This window comes from Aplysia californica, unplaced genomic scaffold (genome assembly GCF_000002075.1).
Source record: "Aplysia californica isolate F4 #8 unplaced genomic scaffold, AplCal3.0 scaffold00868, whole genome shotgun sequence".
In the NCBI taxonomy this organism is placed as follows: domain Eukaryota; kingdom Metazoa; phylum Mollusca; class Gastropoda; order Aplysiida; family Aplysiidae; genus Aplysia; species Aplysia californica.
In genome coordinates, this window is record NW_004798138.1 from 265,653 (window position 1) to 288,898 (window position 23,246).

General features: G+C 40.9%; 1 protein-coding gene across 6 annotated transcripts; it reads left to right on the top strand.

Annotated features, from left to right (window-relative positions):
* The first annotated feature begins 591 nt into the window (after window positions 1-591).
* On the top strand, window positions 592-19,952 carry LOC101862537 (calumenin). Of its 6 annotated transcripts, none has more exons than XM_013089072.2 (8): window positions 592-691; window positions 3,344-3,460; window positions 4,075-4,205; window positions 4,894-5,087; window positions 5,949-6,115; window positions 6,887-6,947; window positions 8,557-8,789; window positions 13,678-19,952. In XM_013089072.2, exons 2-8 carry the CDS (start codon window positions 3,344-3,346, stop codon window positions 13,780-13,782), a joined length of 1,008 nt encoding a protein of 335 aa, XP_012944526.1. In that variant the 5' UTR covers window positions 592-691; the 3' UTR covers window positions 13,783-19,952. The 6 variants fall into 6 exon arrangements, with proteins under 6 accessions (XP_012944526.1, XP_012944527.1, XP_005110308.1 ...); XM_013089073.2 differs by having other exon boundaries at window positions 632-719; XM_005110251.3 differs by lacking the exons at window positions 592-691; window positions 8,557-8,789 and adding exons at window positions 726-838; window positions 9,790-9,998.
* The last annotated feature ends 3,294 nt before the right edge of the window (window positions 19,953-23,246 follow it).

The following is a 23,246-nucleotide window of genomic DNA, read 5'->3' on the forward strand; positions in this document are numbered from 1 at the left end:
ATCTGAGCGAATGCGCAAACTATAAACAAGAAATAAAAATAACTTTGCTCAAAGTCTAAGTCTCTTCTCTATCATCTTAGCAAACAACTACCCCCAACCCTTTTCCCCCTCCATCCGATTAAAAAAATCAATAGGCTACCAACACCTGGTATACATGATTACTTTAAACACACCTAAATAACCAAGAAGGCCTAATGTTACATGCTATTGCACATGTCACGTAGTCTATCAATGTTATAATTCATAACTATTATTTGAGAATAAATAATTTTTTTGTGTATTACTAATTAGACCATTAGTTTTCTCGCGTTGTCAGGGAAACGTGGAAGTAAATAAGGCAGGATTTTTTTCTCATAAAGGTCATATTGCAATATCATAGTGGCCTTGCATCAGCAAACTGGACTAAGAAAAGATGCTACTGTAAAGATAAGGATGGGGAAGAAACAAAGGACCCAGTCTGGAGGAATGTTCCACGTGGAACCTCCGTCAAACGTAGGCAGTGCTTGAAATGTTTCCTGCCACGCAGCAGACTCTGTACATCTTCGCCGTTTCTGGTTGGCTGCTTATTGCGGAAGCCACGTTGGCAACGGCATCATTGGTGTTTCGCTGTCACGTGGTCAGCGAGACGTTCCCTGATTGGCTGTAGCTCTCCGATTCGAGAAGCCGAAAAAAGGATGAGCGGTGCCTTTCAGTAAGTTTATACGTGGAATGCGAGTCCTGTGAGTTTAGTATTGATTTTCTTCTCAGCTGTTTTCTGTGCTGCTGTTATTTTGCTTCAGAAAAGACACATTTCCTTGCATCTTTTGTTTGCATGGTATTTACTCAGTACTACCCAAAGGTGAGAATTTTGACCCATAAACACTGCATGCCGCACTCTTGTTCCTCTCTAGAATCTGTAGACTAGAGAGCCTATAGAATAGACTCGCTATAAGAATAGTTTTAGTGTTTTCAGTTTTGGTTCAATGATCTCTGATCTTGAAGTTCTTCCTGGTATTCTCCACCAGAGTACAAGAAGAGACATTCAAGTCGAAGCCAATGAAAGGTTTTTTTGGTGGGTTTTTTTCTTTGCACTGATGCTTTTACTTTTATTTTGCGAGCAGAATCTTACAGACAGTGACCGTGCCTTTCAAATATATTCAAACTAATAAAACTGATGCCACTGTAGTTTGTGGAGTATTTATTTGCATGATCCCCAACAACTTGTTTTATTTTACCAACAAATCAACCCTCTGACTCTAGCATCAGCACTACTGTCACTACTCTACTTACTAGATATCTAGATCTGCGAGAAATCTAGATTTACATGATCTCGCCAATCATATTTTTACAGGTAGGCTGATGTGTGAGCACTTAAAAGCTTTTTCTCTCTATACTCTCAGTACAGTGTACCTCCCTCCTCAGCAAGCTGACTCCTGTTCTCCTACTCCTATGAGAATCTACTAGATCTAGATCTAGGTCTAGTGTCCTTACTTATACTTTAAAAAATTGTTCTTTTGGACTTTTGTGATTATAATTTAGCCTAATGCCTAATGACAGTTATTTAGTTTTTTATAATAAACGTTAAAAGGCTAAGATAGGTAACGGATGAGATTGGCTGGTCGGGCCGATCGCCCGTAATTGGCACCCCGTATAAGTCTACAAGTAAAAGTTGTGGCTTATGGAACATGGTTACGAGTGTATAGAGATTGACCCGTAAAAATTTTTTTGCAAACTGTTCACCTGTTTTCGCAGTCTTTACCTCTATACCCTATCTTCTTCCAAGCACACGTCCCGTGCAGCTGCTTTTAACTCTCTGAAGACGTGCCCACTTTCCCTTTCTCGATACCCTGTCGCACTTTGTTTGCCCTTTTTTTTTACCAGGTTACCATTTTTTCCCCATCAATAGTACAAAAATCACACTTACACCACTAGAAGTATAGTTTCTGTATTATTCTGTAATACCAATCAATCACAATACCAGTTTTACCTTGATCAAGGCTGCAAGATCGCTATGTTTGCCCTCTAAAGCAAAAAAAAAAAATGACAAGGTGAGACTTGGGGGTCAGGTAGATCTAGATCTACCAACCAATGGTACAGATTCATCAAATCTTGACGAATCTGTACCGGCCATCATCCATAAACAACTTCAAAGCTTCTTCAGTCCGCATCAAACCACGTCGCCTGGAGCTCGCCATTTTGGATAGAAACTGCGTCTTTTCGTACGAAAGAATGGGGCCTAAAACAAAAGCCATGCAAAGCTATCCTAATTCAAAAGCAAAGGAAATCAACCAAATTATAGGGCTTTGGACGAGCTTTCCAGTGATATAGGGGTTGCCACCTTAGACCACTAGTTTAGCAAATAAACACGTTTAAGATCGTCAGCGGATTATCCGCTGAGATGTCTTCAAAGAGTTAATGTGGGTGGTTGGCGGGTGCTCTGGTGTGATAAATTGCTTCTTCTTTCCAATCAAACATCTATCGCCCTTATATCTCCCCTTCTTCTTTTTTATGTTTGTTACTCACTTGTAACACCTATAATCTTCTGGCGCTCATATGACCTTATGCAGTTGCGAGCGCCGTAAAACCTCTTCTAAAAAAAAAAAGTTAACACAAGGACTCTGCCACTCTCTGTGCACACAGTCCATTTGGTGGCTCAGCACCATTTTGCCCTAAGGCAAACATTAATTGCGCCAACGCCAGAAGTAAGGCAATATTGTTTAGGCAAGCTGGAAAAAAATTGCTGAGCTCTGCACAATTGGGGATGGCCTTTGTCAATGTCCCCAACCTACCTACTAGACAATGCGGAGCTGGCCAAGACCTCTTTCATCAAGTCCTTGTTGTTCATGTCACTTTCACCCGTGCACCTACATCCCCTGTTCACCCCATAGAAAAGGGATCCATTGCCATGAACTTTTAACCTAGACTACTAATTTTTTATTTGTTAATTACTTACTAAAGCAAATGCTGGTGGGTGGGCAGCCCTGGATTAATATGTTGCTAACCATACATTCTGATCTGTAATGATACCTCTGCGGTACAGTGTGAGGGTTCTGTGGTTTCTTTTGCTACATTCTGATGACCCGGAATATTCCAAATTACCCCATTGGACAGTGGATTATTCCTATTTTGTGTTTATACCCCAGTTTTGCTCTTCACTGAACTACTAAACAGCATTGCATGGGTTGGTTTAAATGCTCAATCTGGCAAAATCCTGCTCTAAGGGAGTCTGAAGTTTGCCACGCTAAAAAAATCCATCCACTCTCCCATTTGATGTGATTCAGCCTTGATGGAGCGCTTGATGGTAGTTGTAATTATGAGTGCATGCTTTTTTAAACGTTTTTTTTTTTCTTTTTGTTCTTTACAGATGCGTTCAAAACAAGCCATGAAGTTCAACATATTTATTCTGGTGGTTTTCACCATCTCTACAGTCTACTGTAGTGCTATCCCCACGAATGAGAAAAAACACAGGTCTCATGAAAAGGTGAGTGGGAAGTCTTGAAAATTCTTTTTGTTACTGTAGTGAGGGATAGAGGGTGTGGTGGCGGAGTGGTTAGTGCGCTCGTCTCCTAAGCGGAAAGTCCGGGTTCAAGCCTCGGTTCAGACACGGATTTGTTTCGCCCCGTCCTGCCCACCCAACAGTAATGGGTACCTGACTTCGAGTTTGGGAAGTTAAAGCAACGTGGAAGGAACTGGCCACCCTACCACAATATGCTGAAGGACTAGGAAGTTGTTTCACTAACAAGGCAATCCCCAATGTCCGGATCAGATGCGGGAACAAACTTTTTACTGAGGGATGCTCGTCTTTTGACCTTTTTATGTAGGCCCCTACTCTTTTATTAGCCCTATCACACTTTTAGACAAACTAATTATATATATATTCTTTTTTTTTAAAATAATTTTTTATTTATTTATTTATTTTTTTTTATCTTGGTTTCTTGATTCTAGTCATGTGAATAATTCTACTGACGGTCATTGAGACATTAAAGATTTTGATAATTTTGATTAAATTCTGACAAAAGTTGAGTTTTTTTAATTGTTTTTTGATACGTTGGGTGACATATTGTATTCTTTCATGAATTTCCCTCGTGTCTTCAGTCCCTGAGTGATGAGGATCATAACACGGGCGGCCACCACAACCCAGACTATGACCACGACGCTTTCTTGGGCCACGACGAGGCGGAAACTTTCGACCAGCTGTCGCCAGAGGAAAGCAAGGCCAGATTGGCGTAAGTTGTGTCCTGTGTCAATGAGGGGGCTTGTGATCTGTGTGTGTGTGTGTGGAATACATACAGGGGTGAGGGGTGTTGTTGGATGTGTGCTGGATTCATTCCTCTTAGACCATGTCAGTGGGTGGGTGGTTGGCGGGTGCTCTACTGTGGTTTGCTTCTTCTTTCCTATCAAAGATCTATCGTCCTTATCTCCCCTTCTTCTTTTTTATGTTTGTTACTCTCTTGTAACACCTGTAATCTTCTGGCGCTCATATGACCTTATGCAGTTGCGAGTGCCGTAAAACCTCTACTAAAACTAAACTAACTAACCCTAACTATACGCCCTGGGGTCATTTTGTATCCCCAGGGTTGTATTCTTCAAATTTTAGAATACTTTTAGTACGAAGATGTCTTTGAAACTTTCAGTATTTCTCAAAAAATCATTTTGACAGACTGGTATGCAAAGCATAAGGATCGGATTAACGAGTAAATTTCCTCTTTGGAAAGTGGTGGCACAGAGTTCTCCACGCCGTACGGATAGGGTTAAGTGGTGGCACGGAGTTCCCCACGCCATACGGATACCATAGTAAAACACGACGTACGGATAGGGTTAAGTGGTGGCACAGAGTTCCCCACGCCGTACGGATACCATAGTAAAACACGACGTACGGATAGGATTAATCTTTGATGTTTGCTCCCCGGGCAGGATCATCGTGGACAAGATTGACAAGAACAAGGACGGAGTGATCGTGGAGCAGGAGCTGAAGGATTGGATCCAGTACGTCCAGCGCCGCTACATCGTCACCGACACGGAGCGCATGTGGAAGGACCACGAGCCCGAGTACGACGACACGCTCAACTGGGAGTCGTATCAGAAGAGAACTTTCGGCTACAGCGACGGTAAGAGCAGACGCCCTTTTGAGCGAGTGCATGATGGGATCGGGTCTGATGAGGGAATGGTATTTGATGTATCAAATTTGACCAGGAAGTTCATTACAGTCCATTGCAATCAACAAGCCAAAAAGCCCCAAAAACATTGGACCCAGCTTTTTTTGTGTGTCCTGTTTATTTGTATTGCCTGTCAAGCTCTTCCCCCAGTGGGTGGTTGGTGGGTGCTCTGGTGTGGTTTGCTCCTTTTTTTCCCTATGAAACGTGTTTCGTCCTTATCTCTCCTTTTTTGTGTTTGTTACTCTCTTGTAACATCTCTAAATCTTTTGAGTTTATATGATCTTCTTGTGTTGCAAGTGCTGTAAAACTTTTTCTACAACAAACATAAAACAAGCTTTTCCCCTACAAGAAGGGACTTTCATATTATTGATGTGCTTGTCTTGAACTCGGAGGAGCAAGGTCTTTTCATTTGTAGCTTTTATGTCAGCGACAATTTGTGTTTACCATTTTAAAAATATTTTTTTCCCTTGCCCATTTATATGAGATTGACTCCATCTGATTAGTGGGGGAAAAGTGCGTATGATAGTGTCCAATAGTGTATTACGTGCATACTTAGTATGATAAGTAACTGTTACAGAGAGATTCCAGGATGATAGGGGTAAGTCATTGGTCTGAGAGCAATGATGATTTTAGAAATAATGGTGGTGATGAGTTCCCTTTCCCTACTGGAACCATCCTTACGGTCACCGTGAAGTTCAGAAATGGTCGGCAGAGTCTCTGCTAACATGATGTTGTTACTGTTTACCATTAATTTTCACAAGAATGAGAAAGAATAAGGAATGCTTTATACGAAGACTTTGCCTTAACTTTCAGAGCCAAAAGAGGGTTCTCCAACATTTGAGTACAAGGACATGATCGAGAGAGACTTGAGGAGGTGGCAGAAGGCTGACCACAATTCTGACGGAAAACTGTCCAAGGAAGAGTTCCAGGACTTCCTGCACCCCGAGGAGGCGGAGCACATGCGCGACATTGTTGTCATGGTGGGTGTTTTTGTATACTGCCTTATCCAATCTCTCTCAGTATTATCATTTGTGAGGTATCGTGGTGAAATCAGGCGCTCGTCAAAATGATGAAATATAAGAAATTGGCATTTTTCGGGCAGTTCGGATTTTTAAAAATAGAATTTTTGTTCTGTGTGAGAAACATTGGAGTGGACAAATAATTAGTCTGACCATGTCGCGCCCAAGGTGGGCTCATGAAAACTTTCAGTTTTCTCCAGAAGAGAAAAAGTTAATATCACAAAATTACGTATTGGACATACCCCCCTGACACTTGATACATCCTTGTATGCTCTCATGTGACCTTCTGCAGCAGTTGCGAGTTATGTAAAATTCTTACCAAACTTAATCCCATTCAGTTTTATTAATTCATGTGTGCTATTTTAACATAATTGGCAGGGGATAAAAAAATGCTGCAAGTTTTGCACACATGTGAGCAGTGTTCAGGTTGAGGTGGATAAATCTATGAAATTGATATTTTGTTAAACCCAGAGAGTGGGTGGTTGGCGGGTGCTCTGGTGTGGTTTGCTCCTTCTTTCCTATCAAACATCTGTCGTCCTGATCTCTCCTCCTTTTAAAAAAAAAAGTTTTTGTTACTCTCTTGTAACACCTCTAATCTTCGGCACTTATACGACCTTATTGTGTTGCAAGTGCAGTAAAACTCTTACGAAAACTAAACGAAACCCAGAGAACTTGACTATCTTTATCTGATTATGTATGCATAGGCTATATATTCCTCTCTCTTTTCTTCAGGAAACTCTTGAGGATATTGACAAGGACGGAGATGGCCACATCAGTCTGCAGGAGTACATCGGTAAGTTTGTCGGGAAGTGAACTCTTGTAAACAAGAGAAAGGGTGAATGTTTGGGCGAGGGATAAGTGAGAGAGATGTGAAGTAAGCAACAGTAAGGGTTAATGTGTTGGCGAGGGATAAGTGAGAGAGGTGTGGAGTAAACAACAGTAAGGGTTAATGTTTGGGCGAGGGATAAGTGAGAGAGATCTGATGTAAGCAACAGTAAGGGTTAATGTTTGTGTGAGGGATAAGTGAGAAAGATCTGATGTAAGCAACAGTAAGGGTTAATGTCTTGTAAGTTAACCTGTTTGGTTTGCAACTGAAAGGTCGGGGGTTCAAACTCAGTCAGGGGCCGGACATTGTGTCCTGGGAAAGGCACTTTACTTTACACAAATTGTCCTGACTTCACTCAGGTGGGAATGGGTACATGGCTATAGACAGTGGAAGGTCTTGTCAGTTCGTTAGTGTTTAAGGGTGTTTAATCAGCTGCTTGCACTGTATGCTTCCCGGGAAGCTGTGAATGTTAGGGTTTAAGGGTTTAATCAGCTGCTTGCACTGTATACTTCCCGGGAAGCTGGGAATGTTTTGGAGTGTTTTCAGGTCTGCAGGGTTAACAATTTAGACTGTAAAGAGCTTAGAGCTTGTTGTTGAGCAGGGATATATACTCTATTTATAAATGTTATTTATTATTATTATATTATATTTGGGGAAGAGATAAGTAAGAGGGATGTACAGAATACAGTGATGGTTGCTGTTGAAAAGAAGGATAGCTGAGAGAGATGTGTAGTAAACGGTAAGGGTTGTTGTTTTGTCAGGGATAGGTGAGAGGGTTGGGAAGAACGAGAGGTATAGTAAAGAGTGTTATAATTTGTGAAGAACGAGAGGTATAGTAAAGAGTGTTATAATGGTTTGATATTTTGTGAAAAGGATCCGGAAAGAGGATTGGCGTCTGGAAGTGTTATCTTTTTGTTGCAGCTTTTTACTTAATTCCCCCCCCCCCCCCCCCCCCCCCCACCCAGGGAGGCGGGGGGGGGGGGGGAGAAAAAAAAAAAAAAAAAGGGGGGGGGGGGGGGAGGGGTTCGAGTCTATGTTTGTTTTAGATTTTTTTAAAAAGGTCAAATGTGTAATGGGTAGAGAGTTCCTTGTTCCATGTTGCAAACAGTAACATGAAGTAGAGGGAGAAAGCTGGAAAATTTTGGGAGAACGTTTAAAAAATCGCTGTACTTTTTTATTTTGAGTCATTGTTTTATGTACACATTTCTGTCATGATAAAGAATATAGAACAGGTAGTTTTGGAATTTAAACATTAACGAATTTTTGTTGGCAATAGGGATAAGGTGGTAGTACAGGAATCTAGTTATTCATCAAGTATATGTTGACATGATAGAGTTTTTATGATAGTACAAGAATTTGGCCATTAATGCATGCATATTGACATTATAGATTTTATGATAATACCAGAATTTGACCATTTTTGAATGGTTGTTGACAATATAGATTTTATGATAGTTGAGGAATTTGACTATCAATGAATGCCTGTTAACATTTTACAGATTTTAAGATAGTTCAAGTTAGAATGTATGATAGTTCAGGAATTTGCCTATTTAATGAATGCATGTTGACAATGTAGATGATATTTGGGGAGACGACGAAGATGATGAGGATGATGAGGAAGGAGAAACAGACAAAGACGGAGAGCCCGAGTGGGTGAAGACCGAGCGGGAACAGTTTACCAACTACCGGGACAAGGACCACGATGGGAAGCTGAATAAGCAGGAGATTAAAGAGTGGATTATCCCCGAGGATTATGATCATAGCTCGGCTGAAGCGGCCCACTTAGTGAGACAGACTGACGAGAACAGGGTTGGTGTCTCACACACAGACATTTGTCACTTTTGCGCCCCCACCCTCTAGGCCTGCCTGGCTTCTCTAACCTCTCTGGGACTAGGCAACACTGTAGGCAGCTAGTGTACTCCGCGACAGGCGTTTTGTTCTTTTCTTGTGCCACAACTGGCGACCTCAATGCTTTCTTATCGTTTCTCCATTTTTTTAAAATAATGAAAACAGATCTTAAAAAGTGAGCTTAAGAAGAAGTCACATTTTCACTGCTTGTTAAAAAAATGGAGATATAACAAGAGCCTCTTACCTGTCTGCCTGCGGCTGCCCTCCTAACAGAGGCGAGTCAGAGGAAGGAAGGAAGGAAGATATGACAAGAAAGCGCAGAGGTCGCGAACTGTTAGCAAGAGGAAGCGTTGATGCGGCTTGCCTCCTAAATGATCTAAATTGTGTTGATGGGGGGTGTAAAAACACCTTCATAAAGTATTTTTTAAAGAAAAGAAAAAGTTGATGTGGCTATGACAATGCTGAAATTATTTTTTAGCTGGAAGTGTTTGATAAATCTGGAACAAGCGCCTGTCTAGAGTGATAATTCTGCAACAGTTTTGAGTTCTGTCTTGGTTTTGAGTCTGGGTTACAATTTCCAAGTGTCATGTCAGCCTCAGATGGAACACAGGATTCCCTTGGGGAGTTTTGTGGGGGGGGGTTTGGTTTGAACTTTGTGAAACTATGAGAGAAAAACGAGCATTCATGTCGGGGGACCACTGTTTTCACAAAGGAGGTTCTCACCACCGTTTGTGGGTACCAGTGTTGTCTGAGACGTGACCTTGACACTTGGGAGTTGTGGGTAGATGCGTAGAATTGCCGAATGCTTTGCTTTCCCATTCCCAATGCTCATTCTCATTATTTTCTCTCCCCTTCTCCCCCCTCTCTCTTGACTTTTGTTTGCTGTTGGCTGCTGCTGGGCTCCCTCCCGCCCTCCACCCCTCTGACCCCTGACCCCCGACCCCCCTACCGGTCACTGTAGCCGACCTGTGGCCTCGCAGTGCGGAGGATGAAGGGGCAGAGGAGCCTGACTGGATTAAGTCAGAGCGAGAGCAATTTGAAGGGTATCGGGATAAGAACAAGGATGGGAAAATGGACAAGGAAGAAGTAAAGGAGTGGATCATTCCCGATGACTATGACCACTCGGGGGCTGAGGCCAGACACCTTATATTCGAGTCTGATGTCAGCAAGGTAGTCACACACCTTCTTCTTACTTTTTTTGGTTGTTTGTTTTTTTCCTTTCTTCTTCTTCCTCTTTATCTTTGTTTCTCTGGTTTCTGTTTTTTGGCTTTGGTTGTATTCATCCATTTATCCCCGTCGCTTACTGTGCTTCTATTATTGTGCTGTCCGGAGTCCCCCATTTGTTTCTCAGGGGGTCACAAAGTTTTGGAGGAATTTCCTCATGTGATTTATAAACTGACTTGATAGGTTATCGAGTTTTAATTCCCTCTAGAGCCAGCTTTTATTAATTAAAAAAAGTCCCCAGTAACAAAATAATATGTGGCATACATGGAGCAATGAAAGGGTATGTGGTTAAATTATTCTTTTAAAAAAATCATTGTTTCTTGTTTTCTGCCTGGTTGTGTTGCTTTCTGCTGAGGATAAATGGGTGTGTCAACTTTTAGACTGTGTAGAATAGTGCTGATATGTAGGAGGGTTTTTTTGCTGAGGATAAGTGGGTGTGTCAACTTTTAGACTGTGTAGAATAGTGCTGATATGTAGGGTTTTTTTTCGGGGAGGATAAGTGGGTATGTAAACTGCAGTACTTGTTGGCAAGTGTGAGACATCTGATGGTAACTGAGTATGGTATTGTTTTCAGTGAAAATGTCTAAGTTTCTAAACATATTTCGCACGTAGAACTTGCCTGAAGTCAACTAAAGAAACAAGAGCAAGAAATATTCTTTCCGAAGTTCTTTCTTTCTTTTTTTGTTGTTGAATACCAATATTTGGTGCTGTTCAGGTTATTTTATAATGTAAAGAAATGATGGGTATAAACACAATTCTTTATCTTTTTATAATAGTCCTGATCAAATCTAAGTCAATAGTGCTGTAAAACACCAACTCAAACAAGCAGACAAATATAATAGTTGTTAGCTTTGGTGAATTGTTGGTTTCTGTTCTGTGGCTTTGACTGTGTCCGGAGCACCGTATGATTGTTTACTTCTCTCCCCTGCTTGACACGCCGTCAGCAATGTGCACCGTGTTTGCCACGCTCTGGTGGTGGTGGTGGTGGTGGCTCTCTGCTGGCCTGCCGATGTCTGTCTGTACATGTGTGAATGTTTGATTTCATCAGTGTGCCTGTGGATGTTTGACTCAGTCTGTTCCTGTGTAGGAAAACCTCTGCTGCATCTTGTGCTCTGTGTCCCCGTGTCCTCGTTGTGGGTGGTTGATGGGTGCTCTGGTGTGGTTTGCTTCTTCTTTCCCATCAAACATCTGTTGTCCTTATCTCCCCTCCCACTAACTGAAGTGTATTTTGGCCATTCCCAAAGGGGGGACATTTACCATGTTCTTATGCACAGTAGAATTGTAATTGTAAATGAGCTGATTTATCAATGTCATGCTCATATCTGTGCCTGAACTGCAACAGGGAACTGCTGCTTTTGCTTTCCTAATCCTTACTGTCATCATTTTTCCTCGACTTCTTTTGTGTTTGTTACACTAATATTCGAAGCAAACTTTAAGCTGTTGAAACAAGAGAGGTGAGCAGAGTAAGCCTGATTCCCTTTTAGGACTTCTCTATTGACATCTACCCCTTGGCGCTCATATGGCCTTATGCAGTTGCGAGCGCCGTAAATAAAATAAACTTATCTCCCCTCCTTTTTTGTGTTTGTTACTCTCTTGTAACATCTCAAATCTTTGACACTACCTTATTGTGTTGCAAGTGCCGTAAAACTGTTACAAAAACAAGAGTGTCCTCGTTGTCCCAATGTCCTGTTGTGTCCTCGTTGTTCGTAAATCTCCAGTTTCTCTCAGCCTTTGTCTGGAAGCTAGTGTCCTAGTGTCCTTGTGTCCCGTCAGAGCGACCATCTGTTGTTGGGGATATCTACTCACCGTGTCCATTTTCCCGTTGGCTAAATCGGGAGACTACCAAGTCTTGTTTCTAGCACTATTTATGCAGCACTATGTAGCAGCTTTCATTTTTTTGGTCTCAGTAAACACATTGTTGGTCACGTGTAGAGTCCCCTCCACTGCCCCTTCAGCAACGCTCGACCTTTTTCTGTGCACCCGTTGTGTATCAAATGGAAGTGAATATCTCGGGAAATTCTACCGTGGGCAAGACAATATATGACAGGTCACATCCTTTATTTGACGGTTGTTCGCTTACTATAAAAGACAGATCGGTAAACTTTTACCAATAGAAAAAGAAATGAAGAGATAATAATAATAATAATGGTTTGCATTTATATAGTGCATATCCACTTATGCAATGCTCTATTCTCTACTATGAGATGAATTCATCTCTTGAGAAGATCTGCATAGAACAAGCCCTAATGATGTAAAAAGCGTGGAAGTACTGAGACTTAAACAGCGCTCTGATTCTATGCAGTGACGCTGTACGTTTGATGGGTGGGAGAAAGACAGCTCACTTCACTATGTAATTATTTTATTGGTAACAAAGCTTGGCTACTTGTCAAACAATAATCTATCTATTGAAAGAGAAGCAAAACGATAGCTATCCGTAGATGATACTCAGGAAGAGCAAGCCATAACGATGGTCACAAGTATAAAATGCCGAGCCGCCACATTGAGTCTGACTCTCTTACACGATGTGTATAAGATTTTTAAAAACCCCACCTGGCTTTGTTTCAATTATAGAACCCGCGCTTCCCATCCATTTGTCTATAGATATACGTTTCACCTCATAGCTAAAACAATAAGCTTGACCTTATTGTGTTGCAAGTGCCGTAAAACTCTTTACTGAAACTAAAAAACAATAGGCTTTCAAGGGATGCTGCTCTCTTCATTCCAAAGTGAGTAGAAGCTGAACTATTCACAAAACAAATTACAGGTTTTAACCGCCGTAATTATGGGATCACACGTTAACAGCGCACCAGGTGGCGGATTATTGAGATGTATGAGACACGTGTACAGCACAGTGAAGCTACCTCGTGGAATGACACGTTTACAGCACACTAGCTGACAGATTATCGACACGTGTACAGCACAGTGAAGCCACCACGTGGAATAGCACGTTTACAGCACACTAGGTGGCAGATTATCAACACGTGTACAGCACAGTGAAGGGGTTAATGCTGACTTGTCACTGTACAGCCACTCTGTGTGTTGATGTTGCTCTATATCTCTGCCCCTTCCTTTCCCTTCCTCTCCCAGTCTGAATGCACCTTCTATTTCACTTCATCGCATTTCTCATTATATATATATATATATACATATATTTGATCACGCAAAAATGTTCTGTTTTTGCACTTTGAATTTATCACCTTTTTCTTGTGTTGGTTGATAAGAATAGCTGATTGTAATTTTCAGGACTTACATCAAGAAGAACTTAAAGAATAAAGAGATAAAATCTTATAGAGTGGTAGTTCAGGGCAATTTGTAAGCTTCATGATCATAGCTCTGCATTTTATTCAATTGTATTTACTGGATTGACTGAAAAAGATTAAAATTGCTATTATGAGCTTTGGTTCATCAACAACTTTCATTATTGTGTACACTGTTTATGATATACCAATTGTTGCCCAATATGCATTTCATCAGTTAGATGAGAACTGAAAAAAAGAAGATAATATGTCAGTCAGTTATACTTTCAGTAAAATGAAATTTTAATTTTTATGGAAGTGCTACAAGTCGTTTTTTCCCTGAATGATGATAAAGAAACTGACAATGTTTCCCCATCGTTTGTTTCCAGGACGGCAAGTTGACCAAGGAGGAAATTCTAGAAAAGTATGATCTCTTCGTGGGCAGCCAAGCTACAGACTTCGGAGAGGCCTTGACGAAACACGATGAATTTTAAACCTCGAGTCGTGTAGGGTTTGCTGTTGAGAGTGGGATGTAGTCAGTGTGTGTGTGTGTGTTATCTCTGGTCTGTGCCTCCTACACACCTGTGTCTGTCTCTGTGTCAGGAGGATTTCTGTCAGGTTTGTTTGTAGAAAGTGAGTGAGTTTTGAACCGTAGACATACTCTGACGCTGCTTGAGACACTTGTCCATATCAGCCTGTCCGTCTATCTGCCTGTCCGTCTATCAGCCTGTCAGTCTATCAGCCTGTCCGTCGTGAGTGATGGTACGGTCACAATGTGCTCGCTAGACCGTCTTCTGTGTCGGGTCTTGTCGTGAGACGTACGGCGCACAGAGAGGTGGCAACGGACGATTGTTTTGTTGTTGGGATTGTTATCAAAAGTATGAGCTTGGTATCAAAAGACGAGATAGGTGGGCTTGTGGGAGACTAGGCTCCCATCCGGTGGGCAGTGGGAGATGAAAGGATAAAAATACTTTGTAGCAGATGTAAAAACGATCAGAAAGTGGAAATATCTGCAACTTTTGCTGGATGAAATGCACACCTGTAAAATGTACCATCTTGCCTTGTTTTTTGGGGGAGGAGAGGTGTCAATTTGAGAAAGCCTGTGTGCTTTGGTAGAATTTCTCACTAGCTTTGGGACAATGGGGACATTGCTGGGGGTTTTTTTTCGTCTCAGGTTCCGAGTGTGTGCACGATTGTCATACACAGGGAATGGGGCTGCTGAACTTTTAGTCGGTCGAAGATAAAAATATCAGTTGTTGACTCTCAAAGTGACATATTTTTTGTCAAGTTTTGTCCATCTTATTGCGTGGCTAGTGCTGTAAAACTCTCACTTAAACTAAAAGTTTTGTCCATGAGAAAGTTGTCAGCCCCACATGTCTCTCGCTTTCCCTTGTTTGTACCGATGTGTGGGTAGATTGTTGAAGAAATGATGAGATTCCCCGCTGTGTAGAGTTGGCTGATGGGCACTTACATAACCTTATTGTGTTGCAAGTGCAGTAGAACTCCTACTACTAAAACTAAAAAGAGTCGGCTGATAGCTAGCTCATACTAATAGTTCACCTTTTCTCCATTTGTTCCTAGCTAGCTACAGAAGTGTTTGAGTGTATCTTCTTAGATGTCCTTGTTTTTCCAACTTAACGTTGCTTACAAGAATTATTTTTAACCTTTATGAAATCTACAAATGGAATTGCGCAATTTTAAATCACTGTCAAGCTTCAAATTTTCATTGGTGCATAAATGAAAGTGTAAAAGAATGCGGACATGTTTTTGAGCTATCTGTGAGAACGAATTTTTATTCCTGCTGAAAAAAAAAAAGAACAAAGATTTGTGAACATTTTCCGCAGATATTGGAAGTTTTGTGTGTTGTGAGGGAGCTCAGAGCGGCCGGGCTGCGGGCGCAGAAGTCTCGTTTAGCTCTCTCTCTCTCTCGAGATTGAATCAGAAGTTTGGAGAAAATGCTGTGTATGGTTTTTGAGATGTAATGATGCTTTGAAAATGTTGTTTACTTTTGTTTTCCAACTGTGTAGTCATTCAAAATACTCCATAAATGTACTAAGTTTTGTGTTTTTTGCTGCTACCGGATGATATCGGTCGGGCGAGAAAGAAAAGTTTTTGCCCATGGTTTTTTTGTGTGTGTAATGTGTTGATTGTGTTGAAATTATGCGTGTTTGTGGTGCTCGTAGAAGACACGACTGCCGGTGTCTTAGGGTAAACTGTACATGCGTGTCATGTGTACTAGTACTATGTGTGTACATGGGTGTGTATACGATTCTATAGGTACACAGGTTAATATGTACTACGTGTATGTATGTGAACATACAGCAGTGTTGTACTACATATGTGTGTGTGGTGTGTGTACATGCGTCGGTGTGTACTACACGTGTGTGTGTGTGTGTGTGTGTACACGCGTCAGTGTGTACTACACGTGTGTGTGTGTTGTGTCCACTCAACTGCTATTCTTGCCCTGGTGCTATACTCCACTCCTGACCTGTATAAATCCAAGTCTTCTCCTGTGTGGCTGCATGTGTGTGTGTGTGACTGAGTGTGTGGCTGATTGTGTGGACTGTTTTCTGGTGGGTAGCTCTGCTCCATTTTACTAATTTTAGTCATCACATTTCGGAAAGAGACAATCTGTTCCTAGTCTTTTCTGTGACTTTGTGAAAGCACAGGCCGGGCACGTCCTTATATGACCGTATTGTGTTGCAAGTGCTGTAAAACTCTTGCTAAAACTATTTTTAAAAATGTCCTTAGTGTGGGCAACATGTCCTTTGTTTGTGTGCTCTGAGGAAACAGGATTGTATCATGTCTTGGAGTTTGAGGTTTGTAAATAAGTTTTGGAATTGTGCAGGCATGTATATGTGCTGGTCAAGTATTACAGTAGCCTAGCCGTCTGTCGACATAGCTGGCTGTAGACGTGCTTGGGTGCCGTCTCTCTCTCTCTTTGGTCCACACAGCACGGAAAATCCTGACTTGTGGTGTATCATCCTTGCTGTTACTACACAGCACGCACGTAATAATGGTAATAATAATAATAATAATAATAATAAATAGTATTTGTGCTGCTCATTTCTATTTTCTAAAAAAATGCTCAATGCGCATTATATTCATCATAATAATATCACACCTTAAAAATTACCCTAGAAGAGAGATGCTGCCTTGCATATCATATAGAGATGTGATCACAAACGTACATGACGTATAATAGAAATATGGTCACTGACGTAGAGAGATCTGATCACTTGACATACGTTGTAAAGATCTGACCGTTCACGTATTGATGGAACATTTCCACCGGTCCTCTTCCTTCTTCTTGCACCCTGTAATTGAGATTTTATTCTTTCTTCCACTATGCTTGTGGGTGGTTGGCGGGTGCTCTGGTGTGGTTTGCTCCTTCTTTTCTATCAATCATCTATCATCCCTATATCTCTCCTAACTTCTTTTTTGTGTATGTTACTCTCTTGTAATTACACATTTATTCTTCGGCACTTATATGACCTTATTGTGTTGCAAGTGCCGTAAAACGTAGATGCGTAGAAATTTTTAGTGAAGTAAGAGAGCCCAAGAGAAGAGAGATTTTGTTGATGTTGTTCAAAATGTAAGAGCAAATTAAAACTTTAGGGGAGTGTTCGTGACAACGGAGTGGACATTTTGGTCATTTCCTAGAAAATTGTCGCAACTTTCCCCAGAACTGTTGCAAGAGTGTAGGGCCAGTGTAGGAGTCAGGGTTGCCGTAGACAGAAATAGCATGTAGTTTTAGGCCGTCGGTTTGAGCCGGTAGGCTACAACGAGTGTGTTGTTTGCACCTTTCCATCCATCATGTTTCCTTAGATGTGTCAAAGCGACACACACGGTGTTCTCCCATCAGTGTGAGCTTACACGGCCTGTGTTTAGTGTCATGAGTTTGTAACCTTTGACTGTATTGACCTACTTTTTGGTACAGGTCAGGGGTCAGTTCACCAGAGTTGCAATGTCTACTTTTATGGATTTGAATTTGTGTAAAAAATGTAAAACTACGAAGAACATGATCAAAAAATTTTTTTGCTTGTTGCTGTAAAGTTATTTTGAATGGTATTTTATCTGCCAGTATCACCATGGTGCAGTATATGTGGATATGTCTTTGTTACTGTCCGTGAGCGTTTGGATGTGATCACATAACGAATTGATGAACAATCCGTCCTTTCTTGTGTAGATTGATTTTAATGTAGATTTTTGAAGTTTGCTTTCAATCAATAAAGATTTTTTTTTCCTGCTGACATTTTGCTTCTTGTAAGTGAGAAAAATTTTGGAACATAAAAAGCTTTTAGATTTTTTTTCAGTTTGTGCTCATCTGTTTCATGATGCTTTCGTGTCTTTTCTCCCCGTCGGTTGCCAGTTTGTCCACTTAATTGTGTGTCCTGGCACCTTTCTGTACACCGTGCGCCGTCTAGCACACACGGGTCGGACCCGCACACTCTGTGAGGGCAGTCGTGAGTTTTTTTGTCTCACGGTTGCTACCTCACTGGGTTTTTTTGTTTGTTTATTTGTGTGGTCTGTTTTGAGAAGGAAAGTCAGGGACAGTAGGATAGAGACACAGAGCCTTTCCTTAGCATGTTAACTTCCCACTGTTGAGGTCTTGACCATCAATGATTTATTTATAGAAGCACCAGCCATTTCTTTCTTTCTTTCATCCATGTCCAGGTGCTGTTTTAGCCAAACAGGTCCTGAAACAATAAATTGCTGATGTAGTTGTAGTAGCATAGACATCTGTCTGTTTGTTTGTTCGCTGGTCCGCGAGAAAAAGTAGCAAGTGGACCAGGAGCTTATGTAGATGTTTATTTTGTCTTACTTCATTTACCAAAGAGATGTACAGAGAAAGAGGGAGGGAGGGAGGCTGGGAGAACAGCTGATGCCTCTATGTGTGTGTTTGTTGATGTGAGAAAATGTCTCTCTAGTTGGTCCGGTGCTGTTTTTTCCGTCATCTCGTCGTGTGCTTGTCGCTGGCCTGTGGTGGGAGAACAGTGAGAAATGTACTTACAACTTGGAACTTACAACTTATAACGTGGAGCCTGGAACTGGAAACTGTGGATCTTCCACTGAGAGATTTCCGCCTTCCTCTGCTGTCTTGTGTCTGTGTTTGTGTGGCAGTGTAAAGATAGTCGTTTGTTACTCTCTTGTAACACCTCTAATCTTGTGGCGCTCATGTGACCTTGTGCAGTTGCGAGCCTGGTACAAACCTCTACTAAAAAAAAAAAAGGTCGTGACCTTATGCAGTTGCAAGCGCCGTAAAAACTCTACTAAAACTAAGACTAAAAGATAGTCTGGCTATCCTGGAGAAATGGTACCAGTTTTAGCAACAAGCTGGTGTGGTTACGGTACTCAACATTACCAGCTTGCGCTCCATAGAGCGGGGGAGGGGCTCTCTACGCGACGCGACAAGTCTAGACTTTGCCTCGTGAGTGGGAGGAAATAAATGATATTTTTGTTTGAACTATGGATGCCTGTATGTGAAAGATGATGACGATCCGTCGGTATTTTTGTGCTCTTATCATCACGTGTTCCGTACTCACCTAGTTTATTATCTTCTGTCGTGCACTATCAGCTGTTCTCTACTCACACAGTTTATCTTATTATTATTATGGCTATGTTTCTTCCTCTATGCTTTGGTCACTGAATATTTTTTTCGTCTCATCTGTCTGTTTGTTCCATACACCCTGTACATGGACTATATATATATATATTTTTCTGATTCTGTAACACTTTGACTAATGATTTACCCCCCCCCCCCCTCCCGAGTTAGCCACCGGTAGAGATCACGTAATGTCTGTCCTCGTCTGCACCGCTTCTATAAATTAGTTACCTCAGTTGAACACTGTTTTCTCTAGATGAACTCACCATTTTCGCTTCCACTCATTTCTGTCTAGCCCTCTCTTCTCTCTCTTTCTCTCTCTCTCCCTCCCCGCCTCTCTCTCTCCCCCCCCCCACCCCCCTTCTCTCTCTCTCTCTCTCTCTCTTTCTCTCTCTCTCTCTCTCTCTCTCTCTCTCTCTCTCTCTCTCTCTTTGTAGCTGGCTTTCTTCACTCAAGTTTTAGATGATATAATAAAAAACCTTGAAATTGTCTGTGAATATTTTTTTTTGTTTTGGGTTTTATACGCATTTTTTTCTTCACATTTCTCCACCGGACTTGTCCTGCACATATCAAGTATTCTTGTCTGCCATAGATTTAAAAAAAATTATTTTTTTGGGGCGGGGGGGGTGTTGTAAAACTTGAATGTTCTGTGACACCAGTTGATCACACAGTCTTATGTCATGTGTGTCTTGTCTTAAATTGAAATAATATAAACATATGACCTTATTATTTTGTTGCAAGTACTGTAAAACTCTTATTCTAAAACAAAACTAATTAAACCACTGATTCAGCCCTTGGATCAAAATGAGCCAAAAGACTTTACTACTACTATGTGGAATGTTTTCTTTTCTTTGTTTTTTCTATTATTTTGTTTGTTTTTTTTCTATTATTTGTTTGTTTTTTTCAATTATTTTGTTTGTTTTTTGTTGTTTTTTTCTCCTCCAAGTGTCTGTCATGTATTATGAGAAGCATCTTCCTACTTTTGTATTCTTTCAGTACTGTTTGCCTTATGTATGGAGTGGATCGCTCGAGGTGAATAAACATGAGTACGTTAATGATCACCTGTCTCTGGACTTGTTTGTGTACACATGTGTGTTTGTACGTGTGTATGTGTGTGTTTGTGTGTGTGCGTCTGTCTGTGTGTGTGTGTGTATGTTTGTCTGTCTGTCTCTCTGTCTGTGTGTGTGTGTTTGTGCGCGTGTTTGTTTGTGTGTGTCTGTCTCTGTGTATGTGATTGTGTGTGTGTGTGTGCGTGTTTGTTTGTGTCTGTGTCACTGTGGAACTTGTATTTTTTGCCAGCGGGTGGTTGGAAGGTGCCGCTGGCAGGACCTACTTCTTTACTCTCCTTCTGCTGTGTCTGTCTGTCTTACTTTTCCCCAGCAATGATGACCAATATTGTGTCGATGTCCTTCTCTTTACTCAAACACACTTCTGTGGGTGTCTACTGTCCAGTGGGGGGTTGGCGGGTGCTCTGGTGTGGTTTGCTTCTTCTTTCCTATCAGACATCTATCGTCCTTATCTCTCCTCCTTTTTTGTGTATGTTACTCTCTTGTAACACATAGAGATCTAATATATTCTTCGGGACTTAAATGAACTTATTGTGTTGCAAGTGCGGTAAAACTCTTACTAAAACAATGACGAGGGTGGTTGGCGGAAGTGCTACGGGGTACCGGCGAAATCCAGTGTCGATACTTTCTCGACCGGCAGTACCGGTACTTTGAGTGACACGAGTGGGTGACGTCACAGACTTTGCGTCTTGCGTCTAACGCCACGATCTGCCGCCCCCCCCCCCCCACACACACACACTCCAGTCAGAATTGGAGAGGCGATCTGTGACGCAAAATACCTTTGAAATTTGCCGCCGCGCGGGATTAACCGTCGTATGCAGAACTTTTACTATAATTTATCGCCGCTAAAAATTGATTTCATTTTCGGAATCAGCGACAATCAGCGTACATGTATCAAAATAATTAAAGTGGAACCAGATTTGATGCCATATTTAAATTTAAGAAAACTTCCGTTTTTTATTGTCAATTTTGAATCTGAAGTCTTGCACAAATATATCAAGGTCACCAGCTGTGTTGTGCATCTGGCGTCACGTCACAGCTGTTAGGCCTAGATCTAGATCTAGATCTACACACTGCACACTTCCCGTGGTAAAAAAAACAACAACAAAAAACCTTTAGTGTCTGCTTACGGCTTACTGAAATTATCAGACCTCCTCAGCGTGACCGTAGCCTAGGCTAGTCTGAAAAAATGATAATGTGGAGGCGAGGCAGAACTAGGTCACAACGTGGGAGTCACATTAAACAGCCGATTATCATCTCATTCCTATAAATAGCACTGTACCAAGTGTTTAACATATTCCCTGCAAAAATAATGAAATATCCTTCCTTTAATACCAATTAGCTTTCAATGTGCACTTCACACATTTTCATTCATGAAAATGTTCTTCGTTTTAATTACAATAGTTATTTATTTTACTTGAAAAACATTTCTGAAATGTAATAGGTCAGGGGAGGTGAGAAGAACAGCGACGGAAGTAGATTTCTAAACAAAGTTTTCAAAATGTCAGCCGCCTGCCGCCTTGCCTTGTGATGTGAAACGTGTGACATGAGGATAGGCCTAGTATTTCATTTGGATTATCAATTTCAGTGCTTTCTGATGGAATAATGTACATTGCATAGACTTGTAGAAAATGGGCTGAAAATGTTGTGTTACTGGGTGCAGGTCAAATTATGACTCTGCTGACAAGGTTACCGTTTTTAGACTAGATATCTAGACTCTAGATTCTAGATCTATATATCTATATCTATATCTAGAAGTAGATCTAGAATCTAGACTACATCTAGATCTAATCTAGACATCTAGATTAGATCTATACTAAATCTAGATCTATATAGATCTAGACTAGATTCTAGATTAGATCTCAAGATCTAGATCTAGATTATCTAGATCTACCTAAAGATAAAGATGAAAGAGAACGTTGAATGAAAGCAATCTCACGCGACAAAATACCCGATACTGCAAATACTGTTGTTTGTATTCAACATTTTCCAGATGGATTTGAAACTATTTATGTCAAAGGAAGATTAAGACCAAAAAAAAACCCCATCGCTATTTTCTAATTTGCCCAGTTTTAAGTTTAATTCCAACACCAGTGCCCTTAGCAAGAACAACATGTAGAGCTATATTATCTAGAATCTAGATCTAGAATTTAGATCTGATATAGATCTAGAAATAGATCTAATATAGATCTAGAAATCTAGATTCTAGATCTAGACTAGAAATCTAGATTCTAGATCTAGACTAGAAATCTAGATTCTAGATCTAGACTAGTAATCTAGATAGAAATCTAGATCTAGATTCTAGATTCTAGTTATTCTGTCAAATCCGTTGAAAGTCACCATTTAGAAGAGAATTCAGTCAAAACAGAAGTCAAGTGCAATCTAGATTTAGACTAGTCTACATTGCTGGCTATGACATAAGAAAAGACAAACATCTAAAGGGGGATAGTTTTTGTTACTTTGAAAAGAATGGGGAGTTTACATCTTCTTTGAGTAGAGGAGGCTTAGATGTAGATATCTAGATCTAGATCTAGATTCTAGTTCAAGCTGACGACTCAGCATGTCAGTAGACCATCTTTTGCTACATAGCCTTTCACTTTCTGTCAGTGTGTGACAAGGTAGGCTAAAACTCTTTGAGTGAAATGTTTATGGACATCTCACAGTATTGTGTTTTTGAGATGAGACAACACAACTGCTTTGTCATGAGCAATACCTTTTTGCTAAACAATTTCTGCAAGATATCAAATCCACCATCTGGGAAAGAACCTAAACAGAAAGTCCTAAAGCTGTCTTCATAAAAACAATGCAAGTTAAACCTTGTTCATATACCTAATGTCTTTATCTCCCCTCCTTTTTGTGTTTGTTACTCTCTTGTAACACCTCTAATCTTCGGCACTTATATGATCTTTTTGTGTTGCAAGTGCCGTGAAACACTTACTAAAACTAGTCTACTGTCCTTGAAAGAACAACAGACGGTCTGTGTAGTGTAAAAAATACGTTGTTTTATTGAGGGTAGGACGAGTGACGTCAGCATACAGACATGTGGACAGACCCTGAGGGCGGTTTCACATAACAATACAAGCACATGTAACAACAGAATATGGGCAGTGTAAGGGATCATGCAACTACATACATATAGAAAAGTGGGATGAAATTCGTCCCAGAATAAACAGGTTTATATGAATGTAAAAAAAACAAAAACCCGTACATGTACCACTTTCATGTTTATTAAGGGACCGTTCACAAATTGATGACTGCAGCAAAATTTTGGCCAAAAATGCCCCCC

Excerpts from the sequence above, each read along its gene's own strand:
- LOC101862537 (XM_005110250.3), top strand. The coding sequence starts at position 812 with ATGGTATTTACTCAGTACTACCCAAAG. Across the intron at positions 4,206-4,893 it reads GAAAGCAAGGCCAGATTGGC|GATCATCGTGGACAAGATTG; the intron begins GTAAGTTGTGTC and ends CTCCCCGGGCAG. Across the intron at positions 8,790-13,677 it reads GACAGACTGACGAGAACAGG|GACGGCAAGTTGACCAAGGA; the intron begins GTTGGTGTCTCA and ends GTTTGTTTCCAG.